Here is a 26,339-nt window from a genome sequence, read left to right on the forward strand (position 1 = left end):
GCCGGGAGGCGCTTGTCACCTTCAGCGGGGCCGGCCCGGGCAGGAGGCTGCGCGGCGGCGCCGCCATGGTGCTCATCAAGGAATAGTGAGTGCGGGGAGCTCTCCTCCACCCTCCTTCCCCGGTCCCCTTCACCCCTCCGGTCACCCCGGGCCTGGCGCGGTGACCGGCTGCGGTCGGGCCCTGCACTGCGGATGAGGGAGGGAGGAGGGGGGAGCGCTGTGTGAGGGCCGCGGCGCCGGTGGGGGCGGGAGTGAAGGTCACGGCGGGGTGGGGGGCGCCCCGGGAGGCGGCGGGCACCGGCCTCCCGCTCTCCCCTTGCGGCTCTCCGATGCCCGGCCGGGCTCGCCGGCCCGGTTCGTGCCCTTTGCTATGGTCTCCCCGGCCCCTTGTCCTCGCCGCCGGCTCCGCGCTGGGAGAGGCAGGGGGTTCTTCCCGGTGACCCGAGGGGACACTGATGTCGCCGAGGGCCTCGCCGGTGCCGGGAGCTGGGCTCGCACCCCAGCGGGGAGCCGCCGGGTCGCGGCACAGCGGTTTCTGTGGGAGGCAGTGACATCTTGTCCCTCCTTTCTCCTTGGAACTGGGCTAAGTGGCCAGCCTGGTTTTGACCCCCCTCCTCTCCTCTAGCTCTGCGATTTCTAGAGGCTCCAACGAGAGCGACTGTGGCAGAAATAGCAAAGCTCCGAAATAATTTGGTTTTGATGTGGAAACCTTGCCTTAAAGAGTTTTTTGCTGTCCCTGAGGCTGCTGCGGTGGTTTGTGCCCCGTGATGGGGAAGAAGGGGTGGAAATGGGGCTGGGCGCCCTGTCGTGAGTGTGTGTAACTATTAGTCACATCGCTTTTCCCTCGGCTCCTTTATCCTTGCGAACGTGGTGTGCTCCTTTGGACCGGTGCACTTTGCCTGGGTGTCTTCGAGCTCTGCATACTACTGCACATATTTTTTTTCCTGAATTCTTAACGTTAACTTAAGTGCATTCTTAAGTTAAGGGCGTTCTATTCTTTTAAACTTCTTTTGACTGATGGATGAGGTGCTTTGCTTTTTTTTTTTTTTCCTCTTCTCCTCACAGAAGACAGCTGTGATCTCAGTGATAAAGTGGGTTTTCAGGTCTTCTGTTAGACACGTTTACCTACATGACTGTGTCCTCCTTATAGCAATTGCTTTGCCAGATCATGGACCATAGTGTGGATTTAAATATTAAAACTATGTTGAGGGTTGTACTGATCCTTGTAGTTGTCTTAAACTTGACTAACTTTTTTTTTTTTCTTTCTTTTTTTTTTTCCCCCCACCAATTCTTAAACCCTTGCTATTTTTGTCCAACAATAGGGGTGTAGAATTTAAGAGCAGGAGCTGAGCTGGTCTTTGTAACATAGAGCCACCGTTACCTTCTGCAGTGTTAAACTGGATAGCAGACAGAAACCTGGGCTAAGTGCTTAGTTTCAGGTGCATGGAAAGATAATTAACAACTTCTGTAACATCTGTTTTGTTGATATTTTCCTCTGAATTTAGTTGGTTAATGTATTTTTCCTTTTATAGCACCTGTCTGGTTTATTTCTGTTCACATTCATGTATCTTTTTCATGCTTCTGTTTACAATCTCTTGCCCGGTACTGCAGTAAAGCTCACTTGCCAGTGAGCTATGCTGCCTACAGGGTGTCTCGGAAAGACAGGAACATATGTACTTTGAATCTTCAGATTTCTGAGAGTATGAAAAGTTCATTTTGATGAGCATCCCTTCCCAAAGTCATTTTACTTGATATTATCCTTTGCCTCACCAAATCGACATGCCTACCTGTCTTCCATGCCGCCTGTTTCAGAAACAAAATGTGAAGTGTAAATGTTAAGACTAAAGGTTAAAAGACCAGAATTACTAAATTTGTTTCTTTTTATAGGCTTCCATTTCTATTTTTAGAAGGGTCACCAAACCTTTTAAGTCTTGTCATTAGCTATATTGTCCTGTTTCTTTTCTTCCCCTCTTTGTGTCTCTGTTAAGACATATGTGGCTCTAAGGACAGTCAAGGTTGCTTCTGTACTTTAGAAATGAGCCTTTATTTTTTAATTCTTGGAATTCCCAACTACCTCTAACAGTTGCACGTTTTGAGTTGTGCCGCTGTATTGGTTCTTGTATAAGTCTTCCTTGATGATATATGTGAAAGTTGCCTGTTTTACATGCTATTTGAGATGGGGTTTGAGTAAATCTTATGTTCCAGGAAGCAGTTTTTTAAGGCATATAGAAACTATTTCTTTTGGTGTCACCTGGATATTTGGAGTACTTTGCTATTATTGTTTGATTAGTTCTGCTTGCCCCAACACTGCATACAGGTAAATTCCTGCCCAGGTAGTGTAGGTGTTAAAAATTTAAGTGAGCTGTAACTGCATGTCATCTGAGCAGATTATTCTTCCATCTCAGTGACCCCTTGTCACATCCTCTCTACTAAATCAAATGGGTATTATTATGTGCTCCATAGGAATTTTAGGAGATGTTACAGAAATAGAGCAATATAACAAAACCCTCGTGTCACATCTTTTATTATCAGACAATCTGTATCATCTTTTCTGTACAGCTTCTTGTACTGATGGTTATGCAGTGATAGCTTTAACATTTTCATTTGATGTCCTATCAGTCTTTCAGTCTTACCTTTCATTTGCATTTCTACTTATCCAGGCTTGATCATGTTTTTTTGGTTTCAGGGTTTATAAATGCTGGTTGAGGTCTTGCTTGCTTTCCTTATTTTGCTTTAAACTGCATCGGAAGACCTTGAGGAGAAATCAGTGTAGAGACTCACTTCCCTTTCCTGTGAAGTGATGATAATGACACTGACCTTCTCTGCAGCTGTACTTCCCTTTGCTGTCATTTGAGGCAGATTTTTATCTAGGAGGGATCTTAAGTGTTCTTCGTAATTTTTAGGCTTTTGATATGGCGGGAACCTCATCATATAATTTCTCATCCGTTGATTAAGTTCTGTTGAAAAGTTAGGAGTCTTTGTTCCCTTTGCTGCTCCTGCAAAGCTTTTCCTCTTGATCATCTTGAGCAGTCTTCCCTCCTCCTTCTTTATCACTTGACTACCTGTAAGTGTTAGTCATCCCCCACATTCTTTGTTTGTTACGTTAAATGAATTGTAAACTATTTGACTTCTTTGTGTTTCTGTTTCTCTGTTCATGAACATTGAACTCTAAGATAATACTCAGATCTAGTGTCTAAGTTTCCTAAATGGAATTTCATTAGCTTACATCAATCTTTTTGTGCCAGGTTTTCTAAAGAAAAGTATTTGAACTCCATTCCAAAGCCGTTGTTTCTTCCTTGTTTCTTGGTCTTTCACCTTACCACCCTATCCCTCTTTTCATTTTTACTGCAGTTTTATCCAGTTAACTAACCTCATGTCATGCTTGATGGCATGGTCTACCTGTGGAAATCCATTTTCTTTTTTTTTTTGTTCTCCCTTATGTAAGAAATGCCATCCTGAATTGGACCAAAGGTCCTTTTCCATTTTGCCTTCTAGCAGATATTTGTGGGAAACAATATATAAATAGTGAGTAGAATGATTGTTCTTCAGTAGTATATCCTACCAGTAAGTGACATGCAGACTTCCACGAATTGATCGAATCCCATTTTAAAATTGCTTATGCTTCTTGTGTTTGGCAAGGAATCCCAAAGCTTAAGTATGCATGATATAAAGAAGTGCACTTGATTGGTCGTAAATCTGCTGCCTAATAATTTTTATTCTGTCCCGAGTTGTTCTGTTGTAAGGGGTAGTCATTGTTCCCTCTCCATTCAGTTTTTCACACCATTCATGACTCTCTAATGCTCTACCACATCTTACCCCTTTAGTTGTTTTTTCTTCCAAGTTGAAAAGCATAGTGTAACTACTTTTTATTCCCACGCAGAAGCTTTTTCCCCATCTCCTTTGCTTGTTCTGTATCCTCTTTAAGACGAGGTGACCAGACCTACATGCAATATTCAAGATGTTGATGCGTGAGAGATTATAGTGGCCTAAGTGTCTTTTTTTGTGTGTGTGTGTGTATGGCATTCCAGTTTCTGATGATGTGTTTACTTTTGAACTGCTGCTGACCTGATGTTTCCAGATGCTTTTCCATAAGGGCAACAAGATACTTGCTGGCGATAGCTAATTTGGGGCTCATTAACCCCATGTGTTTGGGGAAAGTGAGTGCCTATAGTGCATTATTCTGCTTTTATTGACACTGAACTTCATTTGCAGTTCTCAGTAGCTCTTCCTGCAGGACTTTGCAGCCAGCATAAAGCATTGCTCTCATAAGTAATCTTGCATAATCTGTAAACTTTTGCCCCTCTTACAGTTTGTTTTTGTGGTTTCTTGCTGGTGTATCCTCTAGTGTAGAAAAAAATTTCAATTTTCACCAGTATTGTGTTTTTCAAAATCAGTTTAATCATAAAGAGGAGTTTTTCCTGATCCCATTGTATCATAATTTCTTTGAGACTAATTCGCAAAGAACGGGGAATTCTTCCACCCATGGCAGCTGTACCCATGTCATATCTGTATCTTGCTTTGGTTCCTTGTTTCAACATCCTTACTGAAAGCAAAGGTCAAATACAAATCCAGTTTTGGAGACAGATAAAATATTTTTTAAAGGCCTTAACATGCATGCATTTTTATCAGCTTTAAATTTATTTTTTATTCTTGTCTTTTTAAAAAAAATCTCAGTGTGACTTCTGGCAGTTTTTGCTCTGTAGTCCAGTCAGTCGATTCTAAGAGGCATTCAGGAAACCACAATGTGAAAAAAAAATAAAAAACCTAAAAATGACTCATGTATAGAATGACAACACCTTCCTTTGCAGTCAGCTCTGAGAGAGCCTTCTGTATAGTTCTCTATTTAATGTTGTTTCCTACTGGATGGGACATATAAGCAAATCATGCAGTGGCTTGTGACTATCATAGATACCTGCAAAATTGTTGATGCACATAGCAACACTCTACAACAACCGGATGAGAAATAAGATGTGACTGTTGAAAAAGATGTAGTGAGAAGGAACACACAACGGTTTTGATGTTGTATAGATTTGTAGCCCGGTCAGGTATTACTAGAAAGGGTCTATGAGAATTATACAGTTTTAGTAAAGGATTGCAATTATGCTATATCATGTATCGATTCTCTTTGAGGCTATTTTATAAATAGTCTTGGGACTAAAAAGTAAGTGCTAGGGATGCTAGCACATGGTGGATGCTGGAATACTGGGGGGAGAGGAGAGCTGTGCTGTGAGGGATGTGTCATGTAAATTTTGCAGCTGCAGGGATATTTGTTAACTTTCTGTTTCTGTATTCCCTTTCAGCCGCGTTATCCTGCCTGTGTCTGTGGAGGAGGTAAGTCCTTTTCTTCTTGCTTCCTTTCTTTAGGACTGTAAATAAACTTGTGATCAAAGCAGTTTGTATGAACAAAAACTAGAAAATGTAAGAGAAGAATGTAGCTGTCTTGAGGACCCCTGTGAGCTATTACTTATTCACTGTCATTATGACCAAATAATTTAATTTTTTAAGCCCGAGGGTACCGATTATCTGTCCTATACACTACTTTCAGATGTGCTGATTACAAATCTTGACTTGTCAGACTGCTCTAAAGTGCAGTTTCCTTTTGCTTAATACTATTGTTCTTTTCCATATTTTTTTTAACATGAAGAGGAAGCTTTAGTACAATTTTAAATTGCCCTTTAAACTTTGTTTTGCCGGAACTCTTCTGTTTTAAACTCTTAGACGAAGACTAAGATTTGTGAGGTTGGTAGAGCAAGAGAAAGATTGTGTGTATCTTTCCTAGGACTTTTTAAGACCTGTCTTCTTTAGCTCTTACAGAAAGAAATCTTTCTTTTTGTTTAGGTGAAGCTCTAATTGAGACAAGAAATGTAGTTTATAATGGACGTGGTGATTTTGATCACCTAACTGGCCATGGAATAGCTGTGCAGTGTCTGTGGCTGATTCCCTGCTGTTTTCTCCGAGAGTTGCATCTTGCTTTTCCTTCCTCCCTTCTGCACTGAACCCCACTCTTGCAGAGAATCTGACCATATAACTGTTTTCAATTTTTTTCATGTTCATACTAGCAAGGTAGATGAGAAATTGAAATGACTGAGCCTATAGCACTTCTGTAGTGGATTCTTTCTTCTGGATGTATTTTTTTCTTTCTTGTGGGCCTAAACTATAATCCTTAGGTTTGTAAGCTCTGATCAAGGGCTTGTTCTAACTCTTAGGGAGAGCTGTGATAACAGCAGAGATTCATGCAATTTTAACAGAAGTCTGACTAAAGTATTAGAGTACGTATGTTTGGATCTTTTATTGTGCCCGAGTGCTACTTGTGAGGGGAAGTCCTTGACAAAGAGTGAACTAACATGATAAGCTTTATCAAGTAAGCAAAGGATGCATACTGGCAAGTTAGAGAAAGCCAGGGGTAAACAGTAAGGTACTCCAGAGCTTAATAAACACAAGATCTTAGCCTGAACAACAGGAGCCCTGCCTAATGTCTCCTAAGTATCAAGTCGTGTAAAGAGAAAGTCAAAGCATCACTGTACAGATTGTTTCTTTGAGGGGGTTAGACTGGATGGAACCCAGCACAGGGTTTTTCTGAGTTCTCTGATACTAGGATTAACCTTCATCCAGTTAAAGCGAGCCCCTCGCTGTACTCTTTTCCCTCCCTGGCTGGCTGTTTGGTGCCAGGCGTGTTTGAGCCTTGTGTGTAGGCTGCCTGTGTGGAAAACTGAGGTTTCGGGCAATACATAAATCTGTCAGTTTCTAGCTACCTCCTTATCTGAGGATACCCTGGGGTCATCTGTTTCAGAAGGTGTATTCCTCTCCTCTGGGTCGAAGGACTTCCAGAGAGATGAGTAACCTACTGAAAAGTCTATAATGTGAAGAGCAAATAAACATCATTAGAAGAGAAGGAATAAAAATACTAGACAGAACACCTTAAAGTGCTTGGATTATGGATAGACAGCCAACCTGAACAAACTAATTTCTCCCCAAACTTGCTTACTGTCACCATGTCCCCTGAGTGATGCCCCTTTTCAAAGTCTGGTGGTTCTCATGTGATTTTTCAGGATTCTTAGGAAATGTGAGATTTCAGGAGCGAGTTCCCTAAGCAGAAAGAGTTCTAAAGTTTGCTTAGCTTTGCATACGTGCTTATGTGATATGGTAGTTTTAAAGGTACGCTTAAGAAGAAAGGTTATTTCCGATATTGACTCAAAGGATGACTACTGCTTGGGGTTTATGTATTGCTTCATCCCCCTTCCTGTGTGGAAAGATGCTGACACATCTGTGCATCACTGGGTTGCTGCACTGCTGTCTGTACTACAGAACAGCTGTTAACTGCATTGCTTTCAAGGATTTCCTTGTGCACAAAGCTCTTAAATAGGGCTCTGGAGGCTTCTTGTGGCTCTTGACCATGTAGCTGCTCATTAAGTGTCTCTGGCTAGCAAGAGGGCTTCTGACTTCATTTATGGGCTCGAAAGACTTAAGAGTTCATACCTTCTGCATGCAAATTGTTGCCAAAAGTCTGATGCCAATGCATAAGATAGGGAGTGAAATTAAGTATGACTGAGGCATTGTAATAGGGCTGAGGGAGGTTTCTGTGTCGTTCTGTGATGCTGGGGATTCTGTGTTCAGTCCCCTCACCCCTAGCAAATGGAGCTTAGCTAATAGTAAGGAATTGGAGAAAACCAGACCTGAGGAAGATATTAGGAAGATCTGACTTAATGAATAAAGAGATCAATGCTGAATAGTTAGACAAGTAACTGCTAAGATGGGAGCAAAATGGTGGAAGAGAAGCCCCAGTGATGACTAAAACTTGAAGGCTGGGCTGTAGGAGTTAGACTGTAGCAGACTGCCTTCTACGGGGAAACTCTGCCAAAATGTGGTCCCGCTCAAGTGCAGGCTGCACTGCCACACTCCTGTGTTGGTTTATACATTGTCGCACTGCAGGCAGCAAAAAGGAAAAAAAAAACACCAAAAAACACAACACCTTATTGTATCTGAGGTGCTAACCTTTACTCTTGTGCTCTGACCAACATCACATTGTGCGGTGCCAACTTTGAGAGCGTGGACTTGAGCGGCTGCGTGGGTGTCTTGCCAGCTGCCACTTTGCAAGGCTGGTATGGATTAGAGCTGTGTGTACACATTCTGTGCTGCCTCTTTGTTCCTCTCACATGGGAAGGAGCTTGCCAAACACAAAGGACTCTTATTTATTAACTGTGTTCAAAGCTGCTTTCAGGAAAAAAACCTGTTATTGGAGATGGCTACATTGAGATCAGGCCTTCTGAAAGAAATTTGGTGTAATGAAGACATGCTCTCAGCTGAGTAAGAGGTGTTGTGACACAGATCAAGAGGGATAACTTGCTGCAGAAGAGAAGGTTTTTGGAAGCTCTCAGGTCTGCAAGGATAGGTCTATCTGATACTTTGGACCTCATGGAGCCAGAATCTGTTTTTCTTTTAACTTTTGCGGGCAGATGCTGTGGGATTTGTTCATTGGGACGATTTTATTTGGGCCTTTTTCCTCTTTTATCAATGCGATTAAAGGATCACAAATAACAGGGAAGATTAAATGGTGAAGATGCCAAACCAAAGGGTTTATCCTCTTAGTGTCTGAGCTTTGACCCATGTATTTAAAAGGGAGAAGGAATGAATGAGAGACTGTTACTAAGAGGAATTAGTTTGTGCCCCTGGAGACCTGTCCTGAGACTTGCTGCAAAGCAAAGCCATTCCGTCCTCCCCTCTAATGCTGTAGTTGCCAAACTCATGATAAGTTCTCTTCTCTCTGAGTGTACATGTGGCTCTTAGTCTCCTAAATCAACTTGCTTCTAAGATTTCACAACTGTCATGTTTTGCTCTTCTGGAGGGAGGTGAGTATTCTGTTTTGTATGGGTCATCTGTAGGGAGCCAGAGGGAAAGCAATGTAGTGTATGAAATGTCAGATGGCAGAGAGTTGTGTTGCAGCCCAAAATCCAGACTGAAACCCAATCTGCTGGTGATGGTGCAAGAACTGTCCAGCCAAGTGAGGGGTCCTTCTATAACCTGGGCCAGTACCTTCTGGAGAGAACCAGCAGAGCTGTTGCTCTTAGCTTGAAAGTGGTCTGTGGATTGCTTTTTTGATGGATTACTTTTGCTGCATGGCTGGTTTGTTTTGTTTTGAGGGATAGTCTAACAGGTAGTCAGGTTTACTTAGTATGTCCATGTGTTGAACTTGAGACTGTATAGGGCACTTGTTCAAATCCCTCTGGTGTGCTTTTTGCCCTGCCCCAGATTAACTGAGGCCAGGACATCTAGCCTTATTACTTTGGCTTAACATCTACTACTCTTCCAATAGGAATAAGTGTTTTCTTGGTCTTTGTTAACACCAGATGGTACAAAACACCATAGAGCTTGGGTACTGTTTTATTTTGGATGCTCTGACACCACAATTTAACCACTGTGGAAATCTCCCTGCATTGCTAAAGATGTACCAGCCCAGTGAAGTATTTCTGGGTTGCCAGCTTGGAGCAGTATTCCGCTTTTCCAGCCTGGGTTTCAGCGTAGGGAGTGGTAAGTGCTATTCCTGATTCTGATGCACAGCCTCATGCTGGGGAAAAGGAAGAAGGCCTAAACAGTGTTCCGTTGCTTTGTAGTTACGTTTTGGAGGTTTGGGGGTTTTGGCGTGTTATTTTTTTAATCACTGCACTTCTGATGCCTAACGCTTTGTGGATTACCCTTTAGGCTGCCTCTCTGTACTGCCTTTTGGCAACAGTTGCTGTTTTGCTCCCTTTCAGTTCTGAAGACTTAACTCTGTTAAATTTGAATGCTTCCTTATGACTTGGTGCTTTAGTTTCTTCATCCTCAAACCTTGTCTGCTCATCTAACTTCGCCTCAAAGAAACCTGTGTGAATTTTCTTCATTTGATCATATTTCTTTTGAGCTCTGCCTCCCCTTTTTTAGCTACCAGAGGCAAGAGTGTATTAATCTTTACATCTTCTGCAGAGAATAATGTTCTGTTTTGCTTATATTTTCCTCTGCTCTTCTCTGTGAAACATTTGGGCATGCTTCTTATGAAAGAGATTATATAGTACAAAGTAGTTTGACTGATTCCTGGGAAATAATGCTGCCATTTTGTCAAAAAAAACCCTCATGTGAAGTTCTTTACGATTCTTCTGTGTAAAGTAGTGTATGCTTATTAGCTTAGGAGTGGCAACACATTGTTCTCCATTTGACCTGAATGACTAGGACGCCTGTGTGCCAGAAAGATTGAAAACCAATGGATTGTACTACTGTATGCCTGTGGTCTCCTGTGTTTTCTTTAAATGTGGTCCTGACATTCCTTTAATCTGTTTTACTTTCTCCTGAATATGTGTCAGTTTGGAGCTTGAGATTTAAGGGTTAAAGGTAACTATCCTATTGGCAGTGCTTTCCTCTTAACTACCACTCAAGCTTTCTGTATCAAAATGAAAGTAAATGAGCTGCTTATCTGGACACACAAGTGGATGTCCTTTTCTCTGCCTCCTTCCCAGATAATAAATTTATCCTGGGCTGCTTCTGGTGAAGTTATTATAAATTCTACTAAATTATAACTCTCACAATAACTTGTCTTTAACTTCTTTAGTATCAAGTGGGACAGCTGTATTCTGTGGCAGAGGCCAGTAAAAATGAAACTGGTGGAGGTGAAGGAGTGGAGGTGCTGGTGAACGAACCCTATGAAAGAGATGGAGAGCGTGGGCAGTACACACACAAGATCTACCACTTACAGAGGTATGTGAAACATTTTATTCCCAGGGTCAGGGAAGGTTCCTCAGGCAAGAGGAACCAGAGGAAGGTGCAGTAGAATTGCAGCGAGTGTGTAAGTCACAGATTATGTAAAGGCTGAAAGGCATGGAGGTGAGATGGGAGTATAACAGTAGCTGGCACATGGCACAGCTGGAAGTGGGCATTACTTGGTTCACCTCTATGCCCCTGCAATGTGGCTGTTGTCCCAGAATATCTGGCTCTGAGCTCTTCAAATCAAAGACGATTCTGTTACCCACTATTTGAATACTTGAATTTGGCTAAAGAGCCAAACGCCTCCTAGATTCCAACCTGCTTTCAGCCTCCTTTTTTTTTTTCTCCTTCTTTTTTCTTTCTTTTTGTTTGGTTAAGAAGGTTTACATTAACCTGTTCACTTCAGCAGTGTCTGGAAATCATTGTACTGGGGGTGGGGAGAACCCCACCAATTCCACCAATGTGCACATTTGCAAGACTCTGGTGTCTGCATTTCAGGTGGCACTCTGCCTGCCTCAGAGTGTCTGGGCCATGGCTCTCCTTACATGTAGTTCTTACAAATGCCTTCCTTCCTATTTCCAAATTCTGCAGCAAAGTGCCAACATTTGTGAGAATGTTGGCCCCTGAAGGAGCTCTGAACATACATGAAAAAGCATGGAATGCCTATCCCTACTGCAGAACTGGTGAGTGTGTGGGGAAGAGCTGTGGATTGATGGCTTTTTGGTTTCTTGGGGATGGGGGGAAGGGTATGAGGCGATAATAAAGGAGGCAACCAGTAGGGAAGCTATTTCAGCTCTTTCTTTAGATTTCTGTCCTCTAAGCCCTTTCTGTGGTCAGGAAAAGCAAAATATAGTGTTACAGAGTTAAAAAAAGTGCCCTTGTCTGATGTGCTGCTAATGAATGACAGTGGAAGAGAACAGATCAAGAAGTGGATGTTAGTCCTACTAAAGGAACACCGGTGAAATGAACATATGAGGGATGATTTTATGTACTCAAGCACAGCATAGCACAGTGGGAAAAAAAATGGAAAATGCAAGAGGGGAACAGGGTAAATCTTGGTGGCCTCTTGCATAGTGCAGTTTGATGGGGACAAACTTATTCTACAGGAGTGTTTCATATCGTATTTACTCACCGAAGTTATCAGCCACAATGTTTAACCACTACTGTTTTTCTGGTCTTTGTTGCTGTAGGAACTGCAAATTTGACTCTGCCTCCAAATTTACGTGGTATTTTTGGCTGTGTTTTATGCTATTTGTATCTTTGAAGGATACATTTTCTGCTATTTGATAGTGGTGCAGTTGCTATGGAAACTGTAAACTTAAAAATTCCAACTGTTCGTGAAACTCAATACAGGAAAACTTATTTTTCAACAGTTTACTTAAGAGAATTTTAAAGGAAGTGTTTTAAAGAAGGAAAAAGATCTGCAGTGGGGGAGGATAACATTACTTCAGTATGTGAAATTACATGCAACAGCCTAGTGGAATGGATATTTCAAATACAAAATTCAGATATTGTCCCATCGTCAACTGCAGAATAAGTTTTTAATGTGTCACATAATTCAAGATGGTGAAACAAGGTTATTTACAACCTGTCTTTCTCATTTTCATGCGGTTTTCTTGCTGCAGATTAGTAAAATTAGCTACTAAAAGTCTAGTTTATTTCCACGTTAAGTATGCTGAACTGGTTTAAACACAAACAGTTCTTTCATTAATTCTTTAAATTGTGGAAACAGAACTAAGTTGACTCCAGTAGGTTTTGTTAGATATAATGCCTAGCTATATCCTCTTCCTCTTATTTTTTTCTCTACCAATTTCTGAAACAAAGTTGTGGAGTTTGTTTTGTCACTCTTAGCTGTTTGTCCTTCAATTACACACTGCTAAAGTTCTACTTAAGTGGGGAAAAATGTGATACTAAAATCAAATACGAGACTTTGCAACACAGAAAGAAATAAATTTCAGGTTTTGGTATGCTAGAAATGATAACATAACAAAAAATAATCCTCAACTGTAATAAACACCAATATAATATGAGATAGAAAGTGCTTTGTTGTGGGGGTTGGAGCAGAAGGCAGTTTTTATGCGGAGGCTGACAAATCTGTTTAAGGAATCTGCCAGCCTGACGTTGAGTCAAGAAAAGCCCAGAAAAGTTGCTGAAACCTTCACTTGCTGGTACTGGGCAGGAGGGAAGAACCCGTGGATGTGCTGCAGGCTGCCTTGTGCGTTAGCCTTTTACTTCAGGACACACTCTGTTATTTTGGTTGTACATGAAAAGACTTGCATGGTCTCATGTGAAGCTTTGTGCAACACAAAATGCCGTGCTGGCTTTCAGTCACAGAATCACAGAATGATATGGGGTTGGAAGGGACCTCTGGAGATCATCTAGTCCTCTCACTAGAGCTTGAAACTGAAGAGCCAGGGACACAGTAAGAACTAAACCTGGTTTGACTGTGCAGGACTTGGTGGTACTTCTGCCTGTGCCCTCCTGTACTAAGGTGATACAAGCGTGCTGCTCTTTGGACCACTGCTTACTTGCGTATCAGCTATCACATACAGCCTTTTAAGTTTGAATAAAGCAGTACTTTTAGTTCATTGTGCATCATGGGTTTTTTTTAATTATGCGAGATTATCCTTCTTACATTTCCCTATATCTCCTCTGAGAAGCTCAATTATTACTTTAATATGCATATTATATACCATTATCAGAGAAGCACTGCAGGTTGAGGGAATTTTAATGCCTAGCTTATAACTTCCTGCAATTCTGCACGCTTGTTCATGCTGTAATATGTTGTTTCTATGTACTTTGAATGGAAGCCTTGCTTTGCTCCTTTGAGAGTGTGACCTGTAAATGAGATTGTTGTTGTATGCATTTACAACTTCTACAGTGAAAATGAAGTGAGGATTGCCTAATAGTTACAATGTGGGCTGGTGCCAAGGAGAACGGTGTTCTTGGTTCTTTTCTGCAGTCTGACTTAAATATTAATGTTGCTTAAGTGTTTTTAGAAAAGCAATTTGATGTGTGTTCCACTCCTCTGGGTGTCAGCATGAGATGCCTGTGGTCAAATATCAAGAAATTGAGAAGTTATAACTGCAGCTGAAACGTGTAGGAGTTGCTGCTGTAACACCTCGAGTGCAGGCCGTAATTTGTAGCAAGCTGAGCATCTAAGTTTTAATGGACATTTCTAAAGAGATTAATTTATTTGCTTTACAAATGAGGGGTCTTCCCCACAGAGAAGAAATCAGGAAGGTGAAGAAACCTGTTTTAAGGCAGCTGCATAGTCATGGTGTATACTCATGAAAAAGCAGTTTGTCACGGGGAGGTGGGAAGGCTCTGGTTTATAATTACTGCTGGTTTATTCAGCATTTTGTGTGGACTAGCAGAAAAAAACTCCATGCAGAAATAATAAAATGTTCTTTGAGATGAAAGTCAGCCTTTTAAAAATTAGCCTCTGCTTGCTTGTTCTCTCCCTCCTCCACCCCAATGTGTCAGTCTAAATAATTAGCCTTCTGTAAATTGCTGTAAAAAGCAATTTTCAAATTGTTAGGGGTTTAGAGCAGCTCAAGGCCCAGCAGTAGGCAATTAAGGTAGCTGGATGTGCATGTTAGATGATAAGGGATGGCACTGTCTACAGGGTGTTGGGTTGGAAACTCACAAATTGTAATAGTACCTTTAAAAAAAAAACCTGCTTCTTAGTAAAGGCCTTATGTTAAACTTCAGAACAAACCAGCAAAGTTCATCCCAAGCTTCAGACGTCCTTATTCTTAGAGTAGAATTGTTAAGGTGCTCTGATGGCTCAGGTAGAACAGATGCTGACTGTTACAGGATCTTTAATTGCTTTTCTGTGTTGAATAATTGAGCCTTACTATCCAGGGAGTTTAGTTACCATGAGCAGTAGAGATGCAGAGGGTCTGGTTACTGCATGCAGGAGCGATGAGGTCTGCAGTGGCCTGAAATCCAGCTTGTGTTTGCTTCTGAACTGTGGAGAGGTTTCTTATCTGCAAGCTGAGAAAGGATTGGTAAAATGCCGTCAGCTGAACATGCTCATTCCATCTTCTTATCCAGCTGGCCAGAGTCCAGAGAGCAGAAGTGGCAGTACATAATTAATTGCTGCTCCTCTGGGTTTCTCCAAGTCTGAGAATTTCCAGAAGAGAAGGGGGTGAAGTTAGCTGGCTTTTATCGACTTCTAGGGCTTTTTCCTCAGTAGAAGCTGAAGTTGTCCCTGTTTTGCTGTTAGTGGGAGGAGGGCGATGATTGCTGTACATTCTTTTTTCACTAAAGTACTGTATCTCTTTCTTTTCATGTGTTGATTTCTTGGACCAGTTATTACAGTAAGTATTGTTTTTACTGATGATCTATGGAAGCATGTGTGATATCTGAAATGAAGCATTCTGGGTATAAGAAGCTCTTTATCTTGAGCTAAAGGCACTTTAGCTTTTTGTCACTGTAAGATCATGTAGATTAAACCCCTTGCCAACTGTGGCATATCCACAAACACTTTGGAGCTAGGGGCAGAGATTCTTTCTTTACTGCAGCAATGCTCAGCTTTACAAATGGGAATGTATCATTGCCTAGATAAACTGATTAAAATAAAGTTAGCTCATCCCATTATGTCCCTTTGAGTAATCTGTCTTCTGAATTTGATATTTCCTTTTTACATGCTCAGTGTTTCACTGGCATGTGCTTTTGTTTCTACTCCCTTGAGGGAGGATAGGGTTACCTTTGGAAGTCCTTTTCTACTCTCAGTAATAATGAGAAATGGAAAGTCTTTTGCTTACTTGGCAGAACTGTGCTTCTTGTCCCTTCCCTTTCCAGTGTCCAGAGCCCTCAACACATCAGTTGAATATTTTTTTCATTTGAAGAGTTGCATACAAATATGTACTCTGTGCTAGATTGATATCTCTTTGAAAAGACAAGTTCTGCCTAGTTAACTTATGTTACCCCCTTTAAACTCTAGAGAGTGGCAGATATTGTCCTTAAAAGTAAAAGCTATTTATAAACTCCAAATGTCTCTCTAAAACAATGGAAATTATGGGGTTTTTTTCAGTGAACAACTTGTGGTTTATTTGATCTTCTGTATTTAATGATCAAACAATTTTGCTAAAAGCCATGATGTGTTTACAGATAATTCTGAAGTCAAATTCCAAGTCAAACCCTAATCATTTGTAATTCTTTGAGTTGACTTTCCTAATGCTTATCTAGCTAATAAGAAGACAAGTTATATATCCAAAGAATAACAAAAAGCTTTTTTTTGATGACAGAATGAGTATATGAAGGATGACTTCCTGATCAAAATTGAAACCTGGCATAAATCAGATCTTGGAACACAAGAGAATGTAAGTACTTGTGTCGTGTATTTTATTCATCTCTTTAATGTCACAATGCTGCTTTGCATGCTGGATTAGAGGATTGCTGTGTGGAACTGTCTATTCGCTGTGTTCCTGGATTTGAAATGCTTATCGCGCTGGCAAGGTAGAGACTCCCTCCTGTTGGCTTTTTGTATATGCTGAATAAAACTGTCCCCCAAACGCTTATTCTTTGTCAGCACCTTTGTTTCTTCAGAAGATCTCATATTGTGAGTTTACCACGGTGTCCTCTCTGTTCGTGGAAGGGGAACACTGGATGCCTGTGTCTTCATCTGGTTTCTTCATGATGTTAGAATGGGAGTGTTCTGTAGTTGAATCAGTTACTTAGTCTTGTCCTTTGACTGCAGGTTCATAAACTGGAGCCAGATGTATGGAAGAATGTAGAAGCTATTTATATAGACATTGCTGATCGGAGTCAAGTACTTCCCAAGGTACGGTAGGTGGATAAGAGCTCCCTAGCGTGGGATGCCTTGTGCTAAAAGAGGGATAATGTACAAAGTGTGTTCCCAGGGATGGTCACAGGTAACAGGACAAATGAGAAGATGGGAAGAGGAGGAGAGGTGTTCCTTGAAAGTGTTTAAGCAAGCTAGAGAAGGGCTTTTTTAGAAGCTATGTCAATACTCTCTGCAAAATGCCTTGCTTAGCCTTAAAGTGCATGTTAGAGTGCTTATGTGTAATTCTACAACACTGCAGGTGATTATAATGCTTGAACAGCAAGAAATGGCACTGCCCTTTCCATACAGGATCTTTTTTAAATTGCCTCCTCTTTGACACTGACCCATGGCTTCACAAGTGTGTCTTGAAATCATGTAGCTAATACTTTTTTCGAAGAATCACTACAGTTACTGTGAGAAACTAAGGGATGTTTTTGTATTGTACTGGAAAAAAAAAACCAACTATATCAAAATGGACTGTTGTTTTGAGTTTCCCCACTTAGTATTTCTGATGCCATCCAAATATGGCTAATTTACCTGTTCTCTAACTTGATGTTAGGTATTAAACCACAACCAGTACTCATTTTAGCTTTTCTTTCCAATAAAGATAAATTGGTACAACACAAGTGGCATCTGATTCTGATAGATTAGGCTGCTACTAAGCTGTATCTGCATATACAAACTACTCTGAATTAAATGCTCTCAGAGAGCATGGAGAATTCACTTGGAGCAGAAGACTCATGAAGAAGATGCTACCAACTGATCACTTTTGGCGCTAAACTGATGATAATTTGAGTTTGTTTTCATTTTAATTGAACTGGGGATGTAAGTAGAGTACACCCCCTAGTCTTAATCCAGGATGCAGGAGGGGAATGCTGCAAATTATTTTCTGTGCAATAGGGGGTATAAGTAATGCCTCTTTCTTTTTGGTGGTACTGTGGGTTTGACTGTACTTGTCTTCGAGTGTGGAATATTTGAGCATCATACTGAAACAGTGCTGGGAAAAACATTGGATACCACAGCACCAGAGAGCATAGCTATTTTCTACAGCAGTAGTGTTTACCTTCCAAAGAATGAGTGGTTACAGGAAACATATCCTGCGGGTTTACAGATCTTCTGATAGTCTTACCCCAAAGGAGTCCTTACAAAGGTCATATCAGTTTGTTACCACTTCTTCACATAGGTCTAGGACACAGCACAGGGGGGAGAAATATGTTTCCTTGAAGAGTGCCTGACCTAATGTTGAAGTCTGAAAACGGTAGCTCTTATGAAGGCAGTTAGAGGTTAGTCTTTGCCCACCAGAAAAATAAATCCTTTGTGACAGACAGCATCTGGGTAACAGTAGGATAATTTGTGTTTAATCTTGTGTGTCCATCCAATAGGATTACAAGGCAGAAGAAGATCCAGCAAAATTTAAATCCGTCAAGACTGGCCGTGGACCTCTGGGTCCCAACTGGAAGGTATGTATCATATGAGTTCAGGAACTCTAACAGTTTGCATGACTGAAGTCTAGATAATGGGGCTTGAAGCCAAAGATACAGATGTAAAATGTTAGATTCACTTCTGTAGAAGGAAGTGCAGAACTCAGCCAGTCATCTGTTCTGAAGTTAAAGGAAAGGGAAGGAAAAAGTTTGGTACAAACAGATAGAATGAGTTCCAAGAAATGCCCAGTGCTGTCTGGTGTTCAGCCCAAGGGTTCACCCAAGAGAATTCAGGGATGAAATAACTGAGTTATAAGCAGCAGTGTTTAACCTTTCACTTATATCCTTGGAATCTGAAGACTCTAGAAGTGCAAATATGATACCAGTCTTTAAAAGGGACCCTGAATGGGATTTGGGGAGCTATGGGTATGCAAGTCTAATCTTTAGCATGCAAACTTAATAGAAACTGAGACTGGTATGATTCATTTGGACTAGATGATCTCTAGAGATCCGTTCCAACTCTGACAAATTCTGTGATTTGGGAAGAGTGGCTATGGCTCTTGTAAAAGAAAGTAGGAAAGTCCACCTTGCAAACCTTGTGGAGTTTTCTTTAAGGCTGGATAATTATGTGGATGACTCAGATGATATAATCTATTTCTAAAAATGGTTTAGATAGGGACTGTGTCAAAAGACTTTTAAAGAAACTAAGTAGCCGTGGCATAACAGTGAAGATACTGAAAGACACAAATTTAATGGAATTAAAAGTGGAGAACAGAGGAGATGAAGGAATGGTCCATTCTCAAGATAGAGGGAAGGCCACCTGTGGAGGAAACTAGGGTCTGTTTTCATCATGCTCTTAAATACCCTGGAAAAGGGGTGAGGAAAGATGTGACAGAACTTGACAGAAGATAGGCAAGGTGTAAGGATGCACGATGATTGTGAGGAATTGCAGAAAGACTTTGGAGTTATGACTGAAGGAGCTGCTTTCCTGGAGACATTTGACCTGAGTCCTGATGTGAGTGTCTTTGTGTCTTTGCAGAAGGAGCTGGGGAAACAGACAGATTGCCCATACATGTGTGCTTACAAACTGGTAACAGTCAAGTTCAAGTGGTGGGGTCTGCAAAATAAAGTTGAGAACTTTATACAGAAGGTAAGAGATCTCTTTGATGGGGAGAGATGTGGAAATGAGGCGTATTTCATTTCCCATCTGCTTCAGCACTTCAGCTTCTTTGAATAGCATATCTTGCCTGGAGATACTAACTTGAAACCCAGTCATGTCACCCCAGGCAATACAGTCAAGACTTCTGCCTGATATATGGCAATCAATTAAAGCTGGATTCAGTTTGCTTCTGATCTAAGGGCAGGGCTGGCTCATTGTTCTGTGAATTGGCTATTGAACCTTTTTCACTTTAATGTCTGAAGGTAAACTGGCTGGTTTGCGTTTTTTAGTAGCTCAGCCTGAGAATTGCAGTCATTTGATAGCTGATTTGTGAATGATGAGATGGTGCGTGTGTACTAGGGTTATTTATGTCAGGGGCAAAACATGTTTTTGTGGGGAGATAGCTAAAGTTCGGTTATCTGATCCTAATCAGCTGAGAATCTTTCTGGCAAGTCCTAGAGCTCTAGTCATGCTTTCCTCTCTTAGTCTGCTGTTTGAAAAACCTGCGTTAAAAAATAAGCAGATGGTGGGGAAACTTCATTAACTTAAAATATGAGTAATTGGTATCCTGAAAAGAGCTTTTTCTGCGGCAGAGTTCATAACCCATGGACTGCAGCAGGATGCTAGACCTGGGAATGAATCAGTAGGTGCAATTTTCCAGGCAATGCCATGTTCATAAAATGCCCGTGACTTCAGATCATGGAGATGTCTCAGTGGTTAATATCGATGAACTGCAGTGGTGCTTCTGCAAAAGCAATTCTCTGGTGATATAATCTAAAGAGGACTATAAGGTGGAATGACCGTGCTGCTGCAGGATTTCAAATACCTGTAACAAAAGCCCTGAACAAAGCGGTGTCTTGAATCCCTTTCTCTTTATGAGTGTCTCTTCAGCTACACATTTATGTCAAAGTAGTCCAGCTGCTTTTGATGAGAGCAAGTTATCAGATATGAAACCGTAATTGATAAAACTGAAGTGTCCTTCCTTAATGAGAACTTTGCAAGAGGCATTGTATACCCTTGTCTAATGTAATGATTTTTGTCTAGCTTATCTCTTATAAAATGGAAATAAATTGCTCCTAACTTGAAGTAGCTTGTGCACATCAGTTACGTCTGATGAAAGGTTTTCAGCTGTAGAAAACAAGTTTAGCCTTTTGTTTTTTTAGGTCACTGCAAAAAAAAGAAGCAAGATGGGTGCATATCAACCCTTTACACTTGCTAACCTCCAGTTTTTAGCAACTGAAGGATTATTTTAAAAATAATTTTATTCTGTTTCTCCTTTTTTTCTGCACCTTCAGGCCAACTGTCATGTTCTAAGTAAACCCAACCTGGACCTTTTTATTCAGTCAGAATAATACTGTCAAATAAAAGGAAATTAGTAAAGCGTTCATTAATTCTTTCAGTGCACTGTGCAGGCTGCTGTCTAGGCTTGAAAAAAAAAAAAAGTATTTCTCCAGGGATTCAAGGCTCTAGATATTCTGTTAAAAGAACAAAAATTAGCTAGCTCCAGTTTCCGATTGTGGCAGGTATAGAAAGGTGGGTGAGGGAGCTGATTCTTCAGTGTACACAGCTCTGCAAATTGTTATGATCCGGTTAGATCCCTATTAATTGCCCTATGAGTAAGCTCGCTTGTATGTTTTATTCCTCCTCCTTTTGCAGCAAGAAAAGCGTCTCTTCACAAACTTCCATCGGCAGCTCTTTTGCTGGCTTGATAAGTGGGTTGATCTGACCATGGAGGACATTCGTAGGATGGAGGAGGAGACCAAGAGGCAGCTGGATGAGGTCAGTGGAAAAGCGGGGCAGGTGTGGGTTGTGTGAGAAACTGTTTCTACCCAGCACAATAGAGAGAGCAAAGGCTGCTGCGTTGTCGTAGCGCAGTGTGTATCGTCCACCTGCTATTTAGGTCGTGCTGCTTGTGGTTTGAATGATTGGCTGTGACTCCATGGTGCTGGCATCTCCTTCTAATCATTATGGAATTCCCCTTATATTTATTGGCTCAGCAACAAACAGATTGAACCACAGGTAATGAGGGTGTGAGTGACAATGATTCATTTTCCACTTTAATATCTTTTATTAGCTTTTACCCAAAGCTGAATGGTCACTTTTGTCCTTATTAGTTTCCAAAAATCAGTTTAGTAAAAGGATTTTTAGCTCTAAGTATTATAAGCAGGTAGTGGGGGTATGTAACAGGATTCTTACTATGAGAAACACGAATTTGGTAATAATGAGTGCATTGTTCCATGATTTGTGTCCTGCACTGCACCCTTCTCTTCCTTCATGCCTCAGGATATTTCATTATAGTTTCATGTACGTTCTGCCCTTTGGATGATGGTTCCAGATCCCTGGCACACTTGCAGCTTAATCAAAAGTGTGTCTGCATGTGCATATTCACCAAAAAACTGATTTGGGGTGCTCGGATATAATCAATGTCTTACATAAAGGAGGTAGCCTAACGTCTTCTTTGCCTATAAATTTTGAGATAACATCATGTGAGAATTAGTGCTTCAATAGTGTTTTTTCTTTCAGATGAGAGAAAAAGATCCAGTGAAAGGAATGACGGCTGCAGATGACTAACGTGACTTCTTCCTTGTGCACTGTAGGTATCAAGAAAGCTTTGACAAAACTCTGTATTGCTCTATTTAGGAGAAAAAAATACATTTGGGTAAGAAAGGATCCTGTTCATAGCTTCTGGCAGGCAAATATGTAGTACTAATTGTTTTTATAATGAACCTGTTTCACTGACAGGTTATGTGAGTTCACTGTCTTGCCTCAGAACTATTCTAGAGAAATGTCTGAGTGAAAAGAGTAAGAAAAATGTGTTGTTAGAACATTTTGTAGATTTTACTGCTATTCTTATTTCTGTAATGTGTGTGTTACTTTCCCGGACTCACGGAGAAACTTCTATCAGCTCCAAAAGAGTAAGTTGGACCTGCAAATACTTAGAATACATTCAGAAATTGAAAATTCCTTGCAAATATGCTTGGAATGTATTTCTCACATTGTTTGTTAACACTATTTACTAATGGGCCAGGGCCTGGAGCAACACTTGAGCATTGCAGGAGAAGCAGCAATGACAATTTTAAAGCTTTTCACTTGTTTTCATCTTATTTCACTATAAGTATGGTAACTTGGCAGGGGAGGGACTGTCATACTGGAGGGTATATAAGGAATTGCTTTTGGCCAAATCCCTATGGCTGTATTCTAGGCAGTGTGCAGGAGGATAACGTGTAAGCAGTGCTGAGAATGTTGAACCTTAGACTGTTAAATCATGCAATCGGTTTGGGGTTTGGTTTTGGTGGATTTTTCTTAGACACTGTACAAAAACATGGTATTTGAAGGAGGGGAGAAAGAAGAGACTCTCTTTTTACATAGAGAAGTCCAAGTTATTCGCCACAATTTTTCTAGGGCACTAGAATGCCATCCTCGGTGACATTGGAAAGAATGGGGTGGGGCAGAACCACAACCTTTTTAAGGACTGTTTACCTCTGCTTGTCCTCTGTTACCTGCTGGTTGTTTGGTGGCAAGTGGGGGACACAAGGTGAGGGAGTGTGTGAAGGGGATATTTTAATTTTTAATGCTGCTTCTTCATTCTCATTTGCTCTAGGTCTTAGAGAAATGAGTTGATGGTCTTCTCAACTGTGTTGTAGCCTCTGGACTTGTAGATTGTTTAGAGTGTAATTTCTGTTTGTCGTTTTTAGCCTATGTTGGAAATTCTGCTCTGGATTAGTGCTGAAATGTCATGACACGGTGGTGTATTGCCATTGTCTGCACTGGTGACAGTGCATCTCACGTTTGCTGTCTGAAGGTTCAGTCTGACACTCCTTTTGGCACACTGCTGTTCTAAAGTGGTTCTAAAACGTTTTCCTCTTGTTTCTTTATTTCAGTTTGCAAGACAGTCATCAGGAAGGCCCGGGGAATCCACACTCTCGACTGACGGACCATCTCTGGATCAAGCCTTTCTATATCCAATCGGCAGGCGATTTTAAATCTCCCATAGCTAATTCTAGATGCCCCTTAATATTGTGAGCAAATAAACCGTCTGGTACTAAGCACTCCAATGTTAGCACGTATATGAAGGAGGTAGCTCCTTGGAGACGTGTGACTTAGAGATCGCTGTATTTACGACTCCTCCCTCCTTTTTTTTCATTGTGTTCAGACCAATTTCCATGTGGCTCTGTTTGATTTCCAAGTGACATTTTTAGCTAAAATAGTCTTGTGATGTGGTGACTTAGATTTTTTTCTTTTTTTTTTTTTTTTTTTTTTCCAAGTGGGATAAACTGCCACCTTTGTTCCTGCCCAGCCTTTCACCATTCTTTGAATGTCTATTTGGAGAGGGAAACTGTCAGTATTTTAGAGTGCAAAACTATTCCACAAAATGCTATGCTCTGATCCTTGCTCCCAGGGTAAGAAATTTAACGGCATGTAATCTGAATACATAATCAGGAGTAGCCAGATATAGTTCTTGGCCTGCGATGAATTGTGATACGTGGCTTCTGCACGGCGTTACTTTGTTCTGTCTTAGCACACATGAATTAGAGACTGTGCAGAAGCTGCATTGGGCGTCCCCATGCCTAGGGCCTTCAGCACATAACTGTTGAGTTTCAATTTAGTGGTACGTGGCCCCTTTTTGGCCCATGTAGCCATGTTGTCCTTCAGCATGTGTTGTCCTTCAGTGTTACAAAATCATTATGAAAAGTTGCTTGACCTATGTTGCAACTTCCTGGTTATTTACTAAGATTTCCCATAACTTAAAAAGCTAAAATTATTTTGACTAATAATAATGTGATTCTCCCTGGACAAATTGGAATGTAGCAAAAGCTGGTGTACAAGTCAAGTCATGGTATCTGATTACATCCAGGTGCCTGGGTCGGTGGTTCTGCTCAGCAATAATATTCTTCCAATTGCAAGACTGACTAAAATATCTCCTTTCATGCTATAAAGAAGCCACTTAGAAAGACCTGCAGTTGTTTTCTAGGGTATCTGTCAGTTGTTATAAATTACAAAGGATACTGTTAAACAATGTAAAGAGCTCTGGTTATTTAATGAACTCAAAATATTTACTGTAACTATCCTTATGTTGATATCAGCTTTAGACAATCAAATAAGCAGAACAGAATCAAAGAAATGTTGCTTTATTAAATACATATGAGAAAAAAGCCACTTTTTTTGCTTATGCCTAAGGCCCAATGTTGATTTTTCCTTTATTCTTTTTTCCTAGTAGTAATCACTCTACTTTCCACTTCTGTATTTGGTGGCGCTAACACGAAATACTGAATGCCAAACACAGTCGTGGGTGTATCGCCACTTTTGAGGAGTCTTCTTGGCATTCCAGTAGTATGTCTGACTCCTTCAGCCCTTCACATTCCTGCAAGCAGGAGATCCTGAGCCGATCCCGTGCCGTGCTGAGCACGTACGTGCTGGGATCCGAGCTGTGTTCAGTGCGAGGGAAGATGAGGCACGCTCTGGAGGGAGAGAGGATGGCGTTTGGTTTCTGGGGAGGGGGCAGTTTATCCCTTTATTTTTAGTTTGTTATTTTGCCTTACTCATGTCTAAGTGCAATAAGCTCTGAATTGTACCGGTAACTCTGGCAGGCTCTTCTCAGTGACCTCAGACGGTTTTGCGGGGTGGGATGGGGTTTGAGGGATTTTTTAGCAATCTCACCAGGCAGAAGTAAAACAAATTCATTGTAAAAGAGGTGAAGAAACTAAATTTTAATCTGTGAGGCTATTTGGGACCAGGATGTTTTGTGGCATCTTCTGTAGCTGTTCAAGAAGTATTATAGGAGTGTAGGGCCCCACTTATAGTTTGTTCAGTTTAAAGTATTTTTAACTGAGAATTTATGCACTGACTTCCGTTCGTGTTTGTCGGTTCGGTTTTGAGGGATTCTTACACTTGAGGACAACCTGAGAATTACACATAGCACACTTGTTCTTTCAATTTGTGTTATCCAAGAGGCTTTCTGTCCGATGACACTAATCGCTACGGAAGCAGATTGTAACATTCCACCGTGCAAACCTTTCTATTTGATCCTCTGATTTTAGAGTAAGAGCTTTTACACAAAGCTTTCCTGATTAGTGGAAAAACTGGGGGGAAAAAAATTAAATAAATAATGTGGGAACTCCAGCTTGAATACTTCCCCCCTCCCTGCCCCCTTGCTTTTTTTTTTTTTTTCTCTTCCAATTTAATCCACAGTGAAAGCATCCCTCAGCCTTGGGGTAGATAAATCCTACAATGACCGTTTGGTCTCGATGCTTGGTTCCTGCTAGTGAGCGTAGCGAAGATCAGGCGGCGTTACTTGACTGTATTTTGGCTTTGGCAAGAGCCCCTCAGCCTGCTGGCTCCTGGCGGGGCGATGGCTGGTCTGTGGCTGTTGGGGGGCCATGGTTGTGCCCTTACCCTCTCCCACCAGCGCTGGGTAGGTTTGGGGGTTGTGGCCATGCCCTGGCCCTCTCCCCACCAGCGCTGGGTGGGTTTCGGGGACCATGCCCCATCCTTCTCCCCACTAGTGCTGGGTAGGTTTGGGGGTGATGGCTGTGCCCTGGCCCTCTCCCCACCAGCACTGGGTGGGTTTGAGGGTGATGGCCATGTCCCAGCCCTCTCCTCACCAGCGGTGGTTGGGTTTGGAGGTGATGGCCATGCCCCAGCCCTCTCCCCACCAGCGCTGGGTGGGTTTGGGGGTGGTGGCCATGCCCCATCCTTCTCCCCACCAGCGCTGGGTGGGTTTGAGGGTGATGGCCATGCCCTGGCCCTCTCCCCACCAGTGCTGGGTGGGTTGGGGGCCCATGGCTGTGACCCTGGTCCTCTCTCCCACCCACCCTGGGTGGGTTTGGGGGTCCAAGGCTGGCATCTCGCCTCAGGCCGGTTTGCTGGGGGGTTTACCCCCCTCCCCACACCGCATCTCTCTGGGTTCATCCCCGCTGGGCCTCCCCGCCGCGTTCTGGGTTCATCGTGCTCTTTCCTTTGGCGACACACACTTTGTAGAATGGGTTAGATTATCTCGTTGTTTCTTTAAATGTGAGTTTGTGCCTTTTTTGTCTCCTAATCTTCCAATACCGGCATATTGGAAACGAAATCTAATAAAATACTAGACAGAGCTTCACGCCTCCGTCTCCTTTGTTGTGGGTGATGGGGATGGGAAAGGGGAGCAATGGCCGCCCCCGCCGCGGTCCTCCCGCCCGCCAGGCGGCGCCATCGTCCTTCCGCCGCCCGTCGTCCCGCCCTACCCCGTCACGCGGGCCAA

The 26,339-nt window shown here is 41.9% G+C and overlaps 1 protein-coding gene across 1 annotated transcript; it reads left to right on the top strand.

The window, feature by feature from the left end:
- Positions 1-6: 6 nt before the first annotated feature.
- PITPNA (phosphatidylinositol transfer protein alpha) lies at positions 7-26,193 on the top strand. The gene is made up of 12 exons (XM_014953287.1): positions 7-85; positions 5,301-5,331; positions 10,577-10,722; positions 11,320-11,411; positions 15,046-15,053; positions 15,984-16,058; positions 16,436-16,519; positions 17,905-17,982; positions 18,983-19,093; positions 20,759-20,881; positions 21,626-21,695; positions 22,984-26,193. Exons 1-11 carry the CDS (start codon positions 66-68, stop codon positions 21,671-21,673), a joined length of 816 nt encoding a protein of 271 aa, XP_014808773.1. The 5' UTR covers positions 7-65; the 3' UTR covers positions 21,674-21,695; positions 22,984-26,193.
- The last annotated feature ends 146 nt before the right edge of the window (positions 26,194-26,339 follow it).

The sequence above is a fragment of the Calidris pugnax genome, unplaced genomic scaffold (genome assembly GCF_001431845.1).
Source record: "Calidris pugnax isolate Ruff unplaced genomic scaffold, ASM143184v1 scaffold133, whole genome shotgun sequence".
NCBI lineage: Eukaryota > Metazoa > Chordata > Aves > Charadriiformes > Scolopacidae > Calidris > Calidris pugnax.